Below are 16,704 nucleotides of genomic sequence, written 5' to 3' on the forward strand. Positions count from 1 at the left end.
ACCCCCTAAACCTAGAGTCTAAAACTAAATATTTATATATGTATAAGTGTATACATTGGAGAAGGCAATGGCACCCCACTCCAGTACTCTTGCCTGGAAAATCCCATGGACGGAGGAGCCTGGTAGGCTGCAGTCCATGGGGTCGCTAAGAGTCAGACACGACTGAGTGACTTTACTTTCACTTTTTACTTTCATGCGTTGGAGAAGGAAATGGCAACCCACTCCAGTGTTCTTGCCTGGAGAATCCCAGGGACGGGGGAGCCTGGTGGGCTGCCGTCTCTGGGGTCGCACAGTTGGACACGACTGAAGCGACTAAGCAGCAGCAGCAGCAAGTGTATACATATATAAATAATCTAGATTTGTTATAATAACTTAAGACGTTATAGAAGAAGGCGCTTTATTTCCTAAAATATTTGCCAAGTAAATCCTTGAAAAAACAAGTTTCATTAGAGCATTTAAAATAAGTACAATGAAATGTTTTATGCTTCCATACACAGCATCCTGTGCATGCTTTTGCCATTAGCACATGCTTCATAATTAAAGTGATCTGTTTACTTTCTCTTCATTGGATCATGAACTCTTTGAGAACAGAGACTGTATCTTTTAACCTTTTATCTCCTGTACTTAATACAGTACCTGGTACCTAACAGGTCCTCAGTGAAATTTGTTGAATGAATGAATGATTGCTTTTCTTTGGGAAACAGAATTAAAGGCAATTATTTTTCTTCCTACTTTTTTACACTGTCAAATTTCTTTAATTATTACTAAAAGTATATAAAATATGTCATTATATTACTTTGAATTTTAAGAATATAAGGCTGTCGTATCATAGAGGAGTTGTACTCCACAGCCACAGATTTCCCCTAGCATTAACATTATTATAAGCTGAGATGGAACTGAAATATAGACTGTGCCTATTCCTACAAATTTAAAGTCGCTATTAATAAAGCATCTACAAACTGTAAGGCATTGCACTTGAATTCACAGAACAAGCATTAGTAAGACATAGTCTGCCTTGAAGGGATGTACAACCTAGGAGAGTGTGAAAACAAAGGTACAACATAGAAAGTGCAGTATGAGACATGAGAGAAAAAGTTCTACAGTAATTCGAAGGAAAAAAAAATCATATCTGACAAAAAAGTAAAAGCTTCAAGGAGATGTTTCAAGTGGTTTTAAAAAATAAGAATTTTAAGAGGTGAAGATGGGAAGAGAATGTATTCCAAACATTCCAGAGTTCAGATCGAGGTCACAACATGAATAAAATGATGGCAGAGAATAATGAGGCGTATCTACACAGTAGTGAGCTGCAGGTTTTCCATAAGGTTGAGCCCACATTATGAAGGATCATGGTGGTCAAGTTCAGGAATCTGTATTTAATTCAGCAGGCAAATGGGAAACAGGTAAGATTTTTAAGTCAGGAGTAATAGGTTAAGAGTTGTGAGCTTTAGTACAAGTAATTTAATAACATTGTATTTGTGAGATACATTATAGTGGAAAGCACTTGAAAGTGGGAAATCCAGTAGATGACTATTTCCTATAGTCCTAATGACTATATTAGGATGACTAATTCCTATAGAATTCCTATAACACAGGGGTCTCCAACCCCTGGGCTGCAGACTGGTATTGGTCCTTGGCCTGTTAGGGACCAGACTGCATGGCGGGAGGTGAGCCTTGGGTGAGCGAGTGTAGCCAAGCTTCATCTGCTACTCCCCACAGATCGCATTACCTGAACACCACCATACAAGGCCAGACCACTGCTCTGGCTGCCCTCCCTCTGAGCCCTTCTGTAGAGAAACTGTCTTCCATGAAACCTGTCCCTGGTGGCAAAAAGGCTGGGGACTACTGCTGTAAGAGACTAGTTACACCAAGGTAATGGGAAAGAACAGATAGACACTGGAAAAGTAGAATCTATGGAACCTAGCGTGCATGCGTGGTCAGTTGCTTCAGTTGTATATGACTCTTTGTGACCGTGGCTCCTTTGTCCATGGGAGTCTCCAGGCAAGAACACTGGAGTGGGTTGCCATGCCTTCCTCTAGGAATCTTTCCAACCCAGGGATTGAACCCATGTCTCCTCTGTCTCCTGCACTGCAGGCAGATTTTTCACTGCTAAGCCACCATGGAAATCCCAGAGAACCTAGAAGTTGCCTTACTTAGGAATGGTGGCAGAAAGAGACAGGAAGGATGAGGCAGAAGCAAGAGTTGAAGATGACTGTGGCTAGAACACTGATACCAGAATATTAGGAAATACAAGGCAAAAACAAGAATAGCTGAAAATAAGGAGGCAAATAAATGGACCATGTTCATTTCCACATCTGCATTTTGATGAACACCACTTGAAATCATCCTTCCATTGTGCTAACAAAGGGCTCTGCACCTGGTTTAGCAATGGGGTGATGGCATCATCGCAGCGATCTAAAATAAGTAGCAGCGGAGGGACCTCAGTCCGCCGGAATTCAAACAGTTCATATTCTTTAGTTATCACTTGCTGTGGGTAAGAGAGAAAGACGTTTGGTCAACCAATTGGTAGCAGATAGAGATGACATAAATAGAAAATTCATACATAAAAACCACATTTGCAATAGTTTTTTTGCACTTTCACAGGCCTTCCATAAAAGGATTCAAAAGCTTGACAAAATTTTAGTAGCATTCTGTTTAAGGAGTTAGGATTTGAAACTCTTATTTTACAAGTGGTTTAACCGGATCAAAAGAAGTTAAGTAGCTTGCAAATGTTTCCTGAGTTAAACCTAAGAATCTTAGCTCTAATTTGTTGCCTTAGGTCTTAAAATATAATTCCTACCTCTTTGCCAATAAACCTAACAAATCATCTCCTTGGTTTCAGATAAAATATTCCTTTAGTTTTGGAAATATGATAAGGAAATGAATGGTCTTGATGTTTTGGAACTGGGGATACAGAATGCCATACCTTAACACATTCTGCAAGTCTCTTTGCTGCTTCTGATGAAAGCTGATAACGAATCATCGGACATTTCTTCAGAGATAAAAGGAGAGCTGTCAGACCTTGAGTTGTTCTGGATAGTTGGACTGGATCCCAATTTCGACCCTTTTTGTTAAAAACATACATTCATAGAACATATTTGAATTTTTTCTTACAAGTCCAATTACTTACTGAATTAACTTCCATCTGATAAATAAACAAACAAAAGCCTTCCTTCTTTCCATACCTGGCAGCAACCCAAAATATTGAGGGAAAACAAATGTGGATTCACAGCAATGTAATCACCATAAAATTCCTACAAACAAAGCACCAAGATCAGTCAGTTATTCCACAAACTCCTAACTGTATCATGCAATAATATTTTTCATATGTGATATAATACTATGTGATATAATCAAGTTGGAGGAAATGCAGGTATAAAAAAGAAAAATTGATCAATTAACAATTGAGTAACAACAGTCAGTGTGAGGGGATTAATAAGACAATTATAGAATAGAAGCAAAAATAAATCTTAAAAAAAAACCCAATCAAAAAACAAAAGTTGTATAAGTATACATATCATATTTAAGGAGACTTTTCAATTAGTAAAAATAAAACACTGCTAAAGATATACAGTGTTACACTCAGATGAGTAAGAACATTGCTGTCCAGTGTATTCTCATGAGGGAGAATGTGATTTAAAATAGGTCATTCTTTTTTATTCATTTATCACCTAGCACATCCTTATAAAAATCCAAAACTTGCTTATTTGCTCCCCTGAGGATGACATTCTTCACTGAGGTGATAAAAGTGTTTAAAACATTTGTGCTAAATGTGTTCAAGAACACTAAAGGGTTTAAGAAGGAAAAGGTAACATGAAATGTTCTAATGTGAGGTATTTCATAGCATGTAGAATATTGAAGAGTTTCCAAGTTTTAACCTAATGACCAATCTGCTTATTCCCAAAGCAAGATAATCACAAACAGAACTTTAACAAACTCATTCATCCTTTACTTCCTATTCTCTTCCAATCAGACATAAATTATAACTGTGCAGATGAACATTCTTATAGCATAGCTCATAAGACTACCTTTATAAAACATAACTGCCTCTGACTCCAACCCTCCCTACCAATCCAGTACCATTCCAATCTCCTTATTCCCACTGACTTCTTTAATTCTATTCCCATTCATTTATACTTCTTCCAAACTTTCTATATATATATGAGTAGAGTGTGATGCAATGCACATTTATTGTGTCTGATCAACAGCTTCCTTTCTTAAGAGATAGCACTTTCCTTATTTATAGACTCAAATCTTTCAAAAGGGCCAATAAAAGAGATGTGTTAGAGGAACAATATATTTACCTGAACCTCAGCCACAACTTCCTGTTCATCAGCTTCAGCTAATGACTTCACATCACTCTTGCTTATCACATTACTGAAATCTGAAACAGACATGTAAGATGTGGTTTACTCAGAGGAGATAATTTTTGTTACAATTAGACATAAAGGGGCCTGACAGTTAAAGTCTAATAAACTAAGTGAAGTTTAGTATATGTGGTACTATACTTTACATTGTGGTATATGTCAAACACCTTCACATTGGAATGAATAACACAAATATGTTTAAATCTGTAAATTCATAATACTAAAAAAAAAAAAGGAACCATCATTATAGGCATTGGAGGATGTCAGGGAACCAAATCATTATATTGAAAAGAGCAAATACTTAGGAAAAAATAAGTATTTGTCCTTTTATATCCCAACTGTACCATCAGATAACCAAATAGTATTAATAGATGAGGGGAAACTCTTTATAGCAATTTTCCAGCTAAAAAGCAAAGCAGGAATAACGATAGAATTTAAAACACCATTTTTTTCCCCCAACTCCTAATGAATCAATGGACAGAAATATTGAGCATTAACCTTTGCTAGTGTCGCAGTAAGACAGTCAACGGAAGCACACAACACTGCTGATGAAAGTCTTGTCAAAAAGAAATCAAATCTGAATTTAATTAAACCTGTGTATCCAAGTACCAATTTATAGGAACTGAAGGATAGTTCTTTAAATTGCAAAGAGCATGTTAAACTATCCCATGTGGATGTAATCAGCGAGATCCAGGCTGAAGGAAACTAACAGAAGGAGGCGGTTTAGTGGTTTATTCAATAAATAGACTGTGTGGGGGTGAAGTTAGAGAGAGGAACTATAGAAGATTCAAGAAATTTCAACAATGAATCTTCCAATAGCAATGTGTGGACCTTGCTGCTGCTAAGTCGCTTCAGTCGTTTTGGACTCTGTGCGACCCCATAGAGGGCCTCCTACCAGGCTCCTTGCTATGATCCTAATTCAAACAAACTGAGCAGGGAAAAAAAGGCATGAAAGAATTTGAAATTTGAGCACTGAATGAATACTTGCATAAATAGGGATTACTTTTCATTGTTTGGATGTACTAATGGTCTTTTTTAAAAATGAGTCCTTATCATTTAAAGATGCACATGGAAATATTTATGGATGAAATCATACAATCTGTTAGATGTTCTTCAATATAATGTTGATGAGGGAGTAGATAGCAGTACAGCTAAAACAAGATTGGTCATGGTACAGTAACTGTAGAAACTGGGTGATGGGTACATGGGGATTTATTAGGCTATTCTGTCTACTTTTGTATATATTTGAAAACTTCCACAACAAAGTCTTTTTAAAAATAAAGGATGGGATACTAATACTAATACAAGATATTTAGTACACATAAGAATATACAAAAATACAATCATTAAAAAATGACATAAGCAGAAGGCCAGTTTAGTGCTGATATAAATTGTGCTGAAAGTCTATAAAGAATAAAATCACTATATATAAACTCATTTTCAGTTCAGTTGCTCAGTCGTGTCTGACTCTTTGCAACCCCATGAACTGCAGCACACCAGGCCTCCCTGTCCATCACCAACTCCTGGAGTTCACTCAGACTCACGTCCATCGAGTCAGTGATGCCATCCAGCCATCTCATCCTCTGTCGTCCCCTTCTCCTCCTGCCCCCAATCCCTCCCAGCATCAGGGTCTTTTCCAATGAGTCAACTCTTCGCATGAGGTGGCCAAAGTACTGGAGTTTCAGCTTTAGCATCAGTCCTTCCAAAGAAATCCCAGGGCTGATCTCCTTTAGAATGGACTGGTTGGATCTCCTTGCAGTCGAAGGGACTCTCAAGAGTCTTCTCCAACACCACAGTTTAAAGGCATCAATTCTTCGGCCCTCAGCTTTCCTCACAGTCTAACTCTCACATCCATACAGGACGACTGGAAAAACCATAGCCTTGACTAGACGGACCTTTGTTGGCAAAGTAATGTCTCTGCTTTTGAATATGCTATCTAGGTTGGTCATAACTTTCCTTCCAAGGAGTAAGCGTCTTTTAATTTCATGGCTGCAGTCACCATCTGCAATGATTTTGGAGCCCCCCAAAATAAAGTCTGACACTGTTTCCCCATCTATTTCCCATGAAGTGATGGGACCAGATGCCATGATCTTCATTTTCTGAATGTTGAGTTTTAAGCCAACTTTTCCACTCTCCTCTTTCACCTTCATCAAGAGGCTTTTTAGTTCCTCTTCACTTTCTGCCATAAGGGTGGTGTTATCTGCATATCTGAGGTTATTGATGTTTATTTCTTTTTTTTTTTTTTTAATTCTCAGTCTCTTTATTGTGCAAAACCATCAACTGGGTGTGGGGAGGATGCAGGAGGGTTAAATGAGCCATCGTCCAGGGCCCACCACACAAAGGAAGTCTCCAACTTCTATTCCCCTTCTTCCCAATCTTCATAAAATACGTAGATTATTCAGTAATCTTCAAAGAGAAAAGTCTGTGGTTGAAGGTTTTTCCTTGGGACTGGTCACAGGCTTACACTTTTTAAAGTACAGGCCAGACTAAGCCAGAAGGGCCTAAAGGATTAAGATTCCTTGAGGGGAAAATCTCAGCACTAACTCTGCACCTTGGCCTGTTTGTTGGGGTTTAATCTAGGCTAAGTAGGCTGCGTGGCGCCACCGTGAGGAATAATGAGACCAGAGCCTGATGGAGACGTCGGGCAGCACACGGTGATTGACGCGCTGGCCCTGCTTGGAGGGCAAGCCTTCTCCCTCCACCAGACAAGATATTTCCCTCCCTCCAGTGAAACAGGGGGCCGCAACAGTGGGGGCCTTCCGAGAGGGTGCCTGTCATTGCCCTGGATGCCTCTTAAAAGTCAGAAGCGATACCCTCCCCATCTAGGCATAGCCAAACAGGGGAAACATAAATAAAAGGCCCGGGCCTCAGGCAAGGCTTGTGGTGACACAAGGGCAGGGCCCCTGAGGTGCCGGGGACTGACAGGAGAGGAAGCACTGGAGCAGGGGTCCTATTTGTCCTTCTTGCTCTCCTCATCTGGCACAGCAGCAGGCACCGCGGCCACAGGCTGCTCCTCGAGGATCTTATCTCCAGCCTTTGACAGCTTCTTGGCCCGCTGATAGAGCTCATTCAGGTTGAACTCTCGGATCACATTCTCCTCCGAGAACGTCCAAGAGACAGCCCGGCCCTTCTTGTCGATCTGCGGCAGCCGCATGACCTCCTTCCCACCTTGGAACAGGATCAGGGTAGGCAGCTGCTTGGTGAGGGGTGACGTGCTCACTTTGTACCGTATACTAATGTCAGTGTAGCGTCCAACGTCCACCTTCCCAAAATTCAGCCCCATACAGTTGTACTTGAGCGAGAGGTCAGCGTAGATAGGGGCAAATGACTGGCAGTCACTAGACCAGTTGGCGAAGAACTCCACGATCCAAGTTACCCTCTTGTCCCGCTCCAGCTCCTCATCAATGGTTTTGTCACTGAAGTACTTGATGTACTCAGGGCCCATATACAGGGGGGGTTTGCATGTCATCAGGAACACTATGCAGAGCGTGATGTAAAGCAGGCCCATACGGATATCCAGGCGGAAGAAAAGAATTGCATTGGCCACCTTACTGAACATGAAGATGTTGCCTACATGCTGTTCCATGGTGATGGACCTGCGGTTCTTCATCATCACGATGGCGCTGAGAAACATCAGGATCTCCACTTCTCTCTTGTCCAACTCACCGGTTCCTCAACAGGCTTTACTAACGAGCAACACTGGAAGAGAGTGCGAGTGCCCAGTTTGGGGAGGACTGGTCGAGCATGGACTGGGCGGTGGGAAGGAGCTTGGACTCTGATGTTTATTTCAATTAAATAAAACTGTGAAATTGCTCCACCCAAGACATTTCAACAGTCTATTTTTCCTAGGCTTAGTGCTAACTACTTTAACATATATAATTTTTTCCTTCGACTTCATAGATTCACAGCCTAAATCAATCTCTAGAACCAGAAGAGTAAATATTAGACTTATTATTCATTATTAATCTTGGCCACTGTATCAGATAACTCTTCAGAGGAAGAAGGAGTCTTTTATCTCATGATCTATTCACTTTTTAGCTAAGAGACTCAGCAAAACAGTGATTCTATTAAATGTGCACATAGATTTGGCAGCATGGAGAATCAATTTCTTTCTATAAATGTGTGTGTGTGTGTGGCTGAATAGAAAAGTTTCTATACTTTCCTATCCTAAGTACCTCGCTTGTAATCAGATTAAAAAACTACTGAATGACTAAATATGTATCAGAATGGCTAAAATGAAAACCAGGGACAACACTAAATGCTTGTTAGGATACAAAGAAATTAGATTGCCTAGATATTGCTACTGGAAATGTAAAATGGCATAGTTATTCCAGAAAACATTCAGTTGTTTTTTAAAAACATTAAACATGCAGCTACCATATGACCCAGCAATTGATCCCTGGGAATTATGTATTACAGAGAAATAAAGACTTACGTTCACACAAAAACCTGTACACAAGTATTTATAACAACTTTATTTGTATTAGCCCAAACTAGAAACAACTCAGATGTCCTTCATTATGTGAACAGTTAAACAAATTGTGGTACAGTCATATCATGGAATAAATTAAAAAAAAAAATTTTTTTTTAAATCAAGTATTGATACGCAACAACCTGGATGAATCGTTAAAGAATTATGCTGAATGAAAAAAAGCCAATTTCAGAAGGTTATATACTGCATGATTCCATTTATATAACATTATTGAAATGACAAAATTATACAAATGGAAAAGAGGTTGGTGGTTGCCAGAGGTTACTGAGGAGCCTGGGATGGGAGGAAAGTAGACAAAATGCAATGTGAGGGATCCTAGGAAGATGGAAATGCTTTGCATCCTTACTGTATCAATGTCAATATGGTATGATGTGATACCCAACTATAGTTATGTAAGATGCTTCATTAGGGGACACTGGGTAAACAGTATATGGGATCTATGTATTATTTCTTACAACTGTATGTGAATCTACAATTATCTCAAAAGAAAAAGTTTAATTGAAAAGGAAAACCTGTGATTATTAACCAAAAAGAAAACACTGACAAAAACAAAAGTAGGATAATAGAAATGAATAAAATTGCCTATTTCTACCCCGAGGTTGTTTTAAAGGCTTAATTTTTGGTACCATTATTAAATTGTAATATATCCTGAAGAAAGTATGTATGTCTTAGACTATAGTCTAAACCCAAAAACTCCAAAGCTTTTAAGTAACCTACATTAATGTTATAAAGATCAATAATGACATCTAGAGGAGAAAAGATGTAACTTCCAAAGCAAAATGTATTAGATTAAAAAAAAAAAAATCCATATAAATTGTATGATAACCACAAACCTAGTTTATTTCCAGGCCTCCACCTCTCTTCCCCTCCCCAAAAGTTGTGCAAATAGGACATATGTATCTGATGACTTTTACTTTCAAGTGTTACATAAAGTTGCAAAGAGAAGAATGGTATGTAAACTAAATCTCTGCTTTTCCAATAAACACAACTACATCCTCCCTCTAAATAAATAAATCGGCTCTGTGCCTCAGTTCATAACAGTGTAAAATAGGAATAAGTATACATACATTTTTTGGCAAAGGGGAATGTGAAAGTTAACTACTTACAACTTTTGACTTATTAAGAAATATGAAAGGCAAGGTAAAACTTAAATTGTTTTTTTTAACCTAAGCAGTCAATAATGAGTGGAAACCACATTTAGCTCTCAGAAACAGAATGCTGGTCCAATTGACTGGTAATACTTTGAAGGACAAAACACCCACCAGACTCTTAAGAGTGATGGATTCAATTAATTTACTCATGATATGCAGTAGCTAGTAGAACATATTAGCTAGGATTTAGTTACATGATTGAACAGGTGAAAAAATACTTACAAATAAAATATATACTGTATTTAGGTCTTCGGAGCTCCTGAATCAGATAATCCACATTCTCCTAGAAAAGAACAAGCAAACAAAATGAGAAAAACCACTTAAGTGATGAAGTAATAAGTATGTATCATCCATTGATTTATTTAAGTATTTACTAAGAGTCTACTGTGCTGAGGTCTAGATTAAGTGTACCTATATCGGGAGGGGTGAGGACTGGGGATAAAAGAGATACATTAAATATAATGATCAAATCATATGTGATATAGCTGTACTGCTCTGGCCAAATTAGTTATTAAAAAATATAAAGTACATAGATGTTGAAATACAACATAAAATAGGTAATAATTATGCAAATTTGCCTCAAGCTGTTTGTAAACTTGTATTCATCTCATCAAAATTCTTATTTTTCTGTAGAATATCAAAATTTGTCTAAAATATTTTAGACACATTTAAAAACCAACATTCAAGAGAAAATATAGTTAATTATATTCACTTGGGCTTTTAACTTATTGGGACCAAAGGTGGCAGAACTGCAGTATTTCTGAAGTATTTATAAATGGTAGGCTAAGGCCTTTTGTATAATTGCATTATTTAAAAATAAAACATGAAATTTAGAAATAAAAAACAACTGATTTTCAAATGGTCAAAACATAATTCCAATTACGTAAGATCATAATGAAGGTTTTATCTACTTTTGAAACTATAACATATGGCTAAATTTCAGTATAAAGTTGATCTCCAAACTATACATGATATAAAATATCATTTTTGAATGTTAAAAAACCATACATTTCCTTACAGAATGAAAAGTAATGTAAGCAATACATATTGCTTGTTAAATGGAAAAAAGACCTTAAAAATTGTCATTTAAATTTTAAACTATATTAAAAATTAACTTTAAATGTAATCTTAAAGAAAAATTGTTTCTAAGAACACATTTTGAGCTTGAGAGAACATATACATAAGGCTGTGAAAGAGCTTCTCTAATAAAAAAAAGTCAGGCAATGATGGACTAAATTATCTTTAAAACCCCTCTCAGAACTAAAATTTCATGACTAATAAACAATTGGAAACTACTATAACAGAAGAATTACTTGATATATTAATTAATTCAGAACTACTTATTGAGTATCTGCTATGTGGTAGACACTGGGGACATAGTAGTGTGAAAATATGGACATCATCTCTGCTTTCCTGGAATTTACTGCTGGTACATGAGACATATTAATTAATCATACTAACCATATGAGACTTCAACCATGACAAGTAATAGGCTGGAGAAGATGCTGCTATAAGTACTTATAAGAGGGGGATTTGACCTGGTCAGCAAGGCCAGGAAAGATTTGCTTGAGGGAGTGAAGATGGTCCAGGTAAACAGAGAAACCTGTGCAAAGGTCCTGCGGCATGATGGAATATAGTGGACTGAAAGAATAGTGTGGCTAAGACCAAATGGGGAATGGTTTGAAATGAGGCTATAGAAATAGTAGGAACTAGACCATACAGGGCCTTGCATGCCACACTTAAGAAGGAGTTGTGTGTTTATCATAAAAGCAATGAGAAATCATTCAAGGATTTCAAGCGTGGTGACATGGTCAGATTTTCATCTTGGAAAGTACATAATATACAAGCACTGGAGTTAAGAACATAAATATAAAACAAGAGAATATACAAAATAAGACAGAAATAGTAAAGGATTTTTAAAGGAGGATTCATGTTAGATTTAGAAGATAATGGACAAAAAATGACTGAAGGCTGCTGCTGCTGCTAAGTTGCTTCAGTTGTGTCCGACTCCATGCAACTCCATAGACGGCAGCCTACCAGGCTCCACCGTCCCTGGGATTCTCCAGGCAAGAACACTGGAGTGGGTTGCCATTTCCTTCTCCAATGCATGAAAGTGAAAAGTGAAAGTGAAGCCGCTCAGTCATGTCCGACTCTTAGTGACCCCATGGTCTGCAGCCTACCAGGCTCCTCCATCCATGGGATTTTCCAGGCAAGAGTACTGGAGTGGGGTGCCATTGCCTTCTCCGACAGAAAGCTAAAGAACCTTTAATTAGGAGAAAAGAACAAACAGAGGGCAGGAGTGAGCATGTAGAAGGATCATACAAAGGCCTATTTGGCTGCAGTGGAGGAGCAGAGATAGGACATACAAGACTGAATACCTAAGGGCAGACCAGGCCGGCTAGAGGGCCCTGAGGGCTACTAAATATGTCAGGGAAGTAAAATTGAGCCATTAAAGATTCCTGAACATAGATATGAATAAAATGATAAAGACTCAAAACACTGACGTAAGTAGGTAAGATTAAATGGTAATGGTGTTCAGTGTGATAGGTGTGGAGTTTCATTCAGAATAAAGAGATGTGGGTCTCAGGGCAGTTAGTGGCGTTGCAAATAGCTGAGAATCTACAAAACATCTTGAAGGAAATCTAGCTGTGAGGAGTGACTGAGATATGAAAGTCATGGTTATAACTGATAAGCCAGTATAATTATGATGCCACAAACGATGATAATAGAAATTTATTTTGTCTTCATAATACTTCTAGATCATAGTGTGCTGTATTTGCCTAAGCAGATGGCAGCTGTTTATGTAGTACCTTGGTAGGTCGAAGAAAACAAATTGCTTTCAGGTGTTTCATGATCTCTCGATTTTGAGAATCAATGCGTTCAAAAAGGTACACTTCCTTCTGGAGAATTTCTGATTGTGTGTACACCATACTCACTATGCCAGTCTGTAAAGAAAAAAATTAACTAATATTATGCTAGTCCAGAATATTAAAAACAAGCAGCAATACCTAAGACTTAAAAAAATTTTTTTTTCATTAATACTACTTACTGGGATAACTTAAATACTAACATATGTAATAACATTTACTGAGCATCTAAAATAATAAGTAATGTACCAAAATGAAATGCTCTCTCTGAACACGGACAACCCATAAATTGACAAAAAATTTCCCACCATCTTAAGAGTTCTTTTTTTTTTTTAATTTTGTGATGATAAATAATAACCTGTCATCTCAGTTTGAGCTCTAATAGCCTTACTTTAAAAACACAACGCTGAGTGGAAACAACAGGGCAATCCCAAAGTCTTCCCAGTGGTCTGTCTTATATATCATTTCTTGGCAGAGGCATTTAGAAAAAGATTTCTGATTTCAATCCATTGTTTTGGGTACAAGAAGACTCTCTGGCAGTGGTTAGAATCATTCAGAGTGAAAACCATCTAGGCAAGCTTTATAAAGCCTTTCAGTTCCATGCTAAACTTAAAATCTTTAATTAAATGCTAAACCCTACACTGGAATGGGACCAGCTATTGCAAGGGAGGAGGGTTCCCCCCCAAACACTGAGCAAAAGCAAACTCACCGTCTCTTTATCCATGAGAAGTACTTTCATGCCAGGTCCGCTGTCCTCTATCATTTTGGAAATGTATTGCTTTACAGCAAAAACCACGTTCATGGTGGCGAACTGACAGGTTAGCCCTATAGCTCTTCCCACCCCCCGTTTTTCTTTCTAAATTAACCCCCGTTCTTTTGGCCGGGTCTCAGCAACTTCCTCCCCGGCCAGCTCTGGCTTCCGGAAGTCCGGCCGCAGTGGTTTCGGGAGTTGTAGTTCCGCTACGCGGTCCGGGGAACCCAGCCTCCCGACTGGATGGACGAATTCAGCAGAGACACCCCGCCAATCCCGGACGTGATTCTCGATCCACCTCCAGCCCGGAGGTTTTTGAGGCCTCATTGCTCAGACCCCTCCCTGCCCGTAGCCTCGAGGCCTGGCCGCGGCTTGCCAACCCTTCTGCTGGCTTGGGGAGAAGGTGGCGCCTCGCGGTGTGGAGGAACTTGGCAAAAGGCTGGCTCGGATGCACGCACGGCAGAGCTTCGCCGTGGTCGCTCTTTGCCATTAACGCTTTCTTGGGTGGTAGTGAAGGATGAAGGGAAGGGAGGAGGCCTTATGTTCCCCGCAGATTCACGGCACTTGGAGGGGCAGCGTTTGGTAATATCTGCTAAATAGTGCCTGAGATTCGTCTTCCGCGGCTTCTTTGGATCATTAACAAGGTGAGGACACTGCCCTGCAAAGTGAGGCCCGAAATGATTTTCCGAAGACTGATGGGCATCGGAAGTTGAACACGTTTGTTGAACAAACGAACAAAAGGAACAGGATATTCTGGGAGAGGTCTCAGATCCCCTAGGAGAGCCTGGAGCTGTGGTCTGCCGCTGGAACTCTCAGGCTGTGGGTCCAACGGAGCCAGGAACCTCCCAGTTTTGGGGGCCCTGGGTTTTTAGACTCCGTGGGCTTCAACTCGCCCAGGATACCGGGGACCTGTGATGCTGAAACTGCGGGCAGCAGCAGTGAACAGGGTCAAAAATGGGTAGGGATCATGTACTTGGTTGGGCTAATACAAAGAAGCGCTGGGATTTTAAGGAAAAACTCAAAAATTTTATTTAAGAAATGACAAAAACTTAACAACAGAATGAATCTTAGAGCCATCAACTTCCAAATGTCCGCCTTTGTGTTTATACCCTGCGAGTCTTCTCTCCATCATGCCATTTTTCATAAAGGAAGGTAAATATTAGATTTCTGCACCTTTGAGTTGGGGAATTGTAAAATCAGGAACATATCAAGAAACAACTGCAAGAAATCAGTGACTGTAATTGCATGTAAATATTTCTACCAAAAAAGTAACCAGTGTTTATTGGGCTCACAGTTTAATCAATACATTCAACATCACCAAATCATTATTCTTTCATTCTATTGGGGGAAGTGTACAGTTAAAACTACACCCGGAGCACGCTAACATGAATCTGGCTGTTAAGTTTATTTTATTAAGCTTTGTATACAATTTTCAAATCCTTTACAGGAAATCAGAAACCCATTGAAATATCATAGGTTTTTGTCACCTCTAAAGTTTCTTTCCTTTTCAGTTTTTCTATCGCATAATAAAACTTCCCTTTTGGCATTCTTTTCTATTTTTGAGGTACATTTTGCAAGAAAAGTTATATTAAAGTGAAAATATGAATCTTTAAATGGATACAAATGAGAAAAACCTTAATATCTAAAAATTGTTATTTAAAATGTTATTTGAATTTTTAAATATAATAAATATTTTACTTAAAGTATAATACAATTTAAAATATAGAAAACAGCAAACAATTGTTAATGAAAAAAGTAACTGCAGATCTTGTAAGTTACCACTAGTTGAAAATACTCTCGTGTCATTGGTTTTTGTTTTTTCTTATCTATAATTTGGACTTCCTTGGTGGTTCATTGGTAAAGAATCTGCATGCCAGTGCAGGAGCTGCAGGTTCAATCCTTGGTCCAGGAAGATCCCCTGGAGGAGGAAATGGCAACCCATGCCAGTACTTTTGCCTGGAAAATCCCACGGACAGAGGAGCCTAGCAGACCACAGTCCACCAGGTCACAAAGAGTCGGACATGACTTAGCAATTGAACAATAGCAACCTATAATTTGAATTTCAATGTGGTATAAGATTTTTTTCCATTTTATTCATTTTTCAGAAGAAACAAGGAGAGAAAGGCTTGTCTATGAACTTTGTGCTTTTTTTAGACAATTGTCAACCTGTAAGTAATACATGGACACTGCATCCGTTTAAGTATTTATATTTAGACAATTATAACATTTTAGAGGGGGAGGAATATGCCTATTTTGACAAGACTTACTGACTCATTCCATTGTCCATGAAATTCCACTGATGTCAGTGGTAGTGTTATTTTATATGTGGCTAAGATACAGTATTTAATAGAATGTAAACATTTTATACAAGATATATATTTAAAGGATGTTGTGATGATCCTGAAGTTTGGCAGCCTGTTTCCTTTTTGAAGAAAACTAAAAGAGCCATTTTAAGTGTCTCCAGATTAAGAACTTCTTTTGTATTCCCGTCCCTCTAAAAATAGGACTGAAACGAATGATCGTCTCCAGCATAAACCCAGTGACTTGTTTTGTTGTAGGCAAGACATGGCAAATCCAGAAGCTAATATGAAGTACCTGTGTGTGGGTTAACTCGCTTCAGTCCTCTCTGATTCTTTGCAACCCTACGGAATGTAGCCCACCAGACTCTCATGTCCATGGGATTTCCCAGGCAAGAATACTGGAGTAGGTTGCCATGTCCTTTTCCAGGGGATCTTCCCCACCCAGGGATCGAACCCCTGTCTCTTGTATCTCATGCATTGGCAGGCGGGTTCTTTACCACTAGCACCACCTGGGAAGCCCATGAAGTACCTTACTTCTATTTGAAACAATTGAGGGTGTAACTAAACCATAATAAGACAAATATATAATGATAAAAACTTCAAATTTGAAAAAAAATAACAATCTTCAAATATAAATGATTATATTAATTATAAACTTTCTGATGCAGTTATTTACTAGATTCAGGGAATCAGTGCTTTAACGGTGGAAAACAGAACATTAAAAAATATGGTGTTTACAGATGTCAAGAACAGACTTTTGGACTCAGTGGGAGAAGGAG

At 38.6% G+C, this 16,704-nt stretch overlaps 2 protein-coding genes across 4 annotated transcripts in view; both read right to left on the bottom strand.

Annotated features, from left to right (window-relative positions):
* VPS45 (vacuolar protein sorting 45 homolog) overlaps positions 1–13,867 on the bottom strand; it is a 68,271-nt gene extending 54,404 nt beyond the window's left edge. Inside the window, exons 1-7 of one of the 3 annotated variants that reach the window (XM_055584471.1) lie at positions 13,584–13,822; positions 12,818–12,952; positions 10,230–10,290; positions 4,302–4,381; positions 3,183–3,251; positions 2,924–3,061; positions 2,375–2,485 (exon numbers count right to left, since the gene is read on the bottom strand). In XM_055584471.1, the coding sequence (XP_055440446.1) occupies positions 2,375–2,485; positions 2,924–3,061; positions 3,183–3,251; positions 4,302–4,381; positions 10,230–10,290; positions 12,818–12,952; positions 13,584–13,676 (687 nt within the window). In that variant the 5' untranslated portion in view covers positions 13,677–13,822. Of the gene's footprint in view, positions 1–2,374; positions 2,486–2,923; positions 3,062–3,182; positions 3,252–4,301; positions 4,382–10,229; positions 10,291–12,817; positions 12,953–13,583 lie in introns of all 3 variants that reach the window. The other 2 variants (XM_055584472.1, XM_055584473.1) reach the window with 2 other exon arrangements.
* On the bottom strand, positions 6,588–8,113 carry LOC129654794 (thioredoxin-related transmembrane protein 2-like). The gene has a single exon (XM_055584474.1). It carries the CDS (start codon positions 7,996–7,998, stop codon positions 7,315–7,317), a length of 684 nt encoding a protein of 227 aa, XP_055440449.1. The 5' UTR covers positions 7,999–8,113; the 3' UTR covers positions 6,588–7,314.
* Positions 13,868–16,704: the final 2,837 nt, after the last annotated feature.

The sequence above is a fragment of the Bubalus kerabau genome, chromosome 6 (genome assembly GCF_029407905.1).
Source record: "Bubalus kerabau isolate K-KA32 ecotype Philippines breed swamp buffalo chromosome 6, PCC_UOA_SB_1v2, whole genome shotgun sequence".
NCBI classification, from domain to species: Eukaryota; Metazoa; Chordata; class Mammalia; order Artiodactyla; family Bovidae; genus Bubalus; species Bubalus kerabau.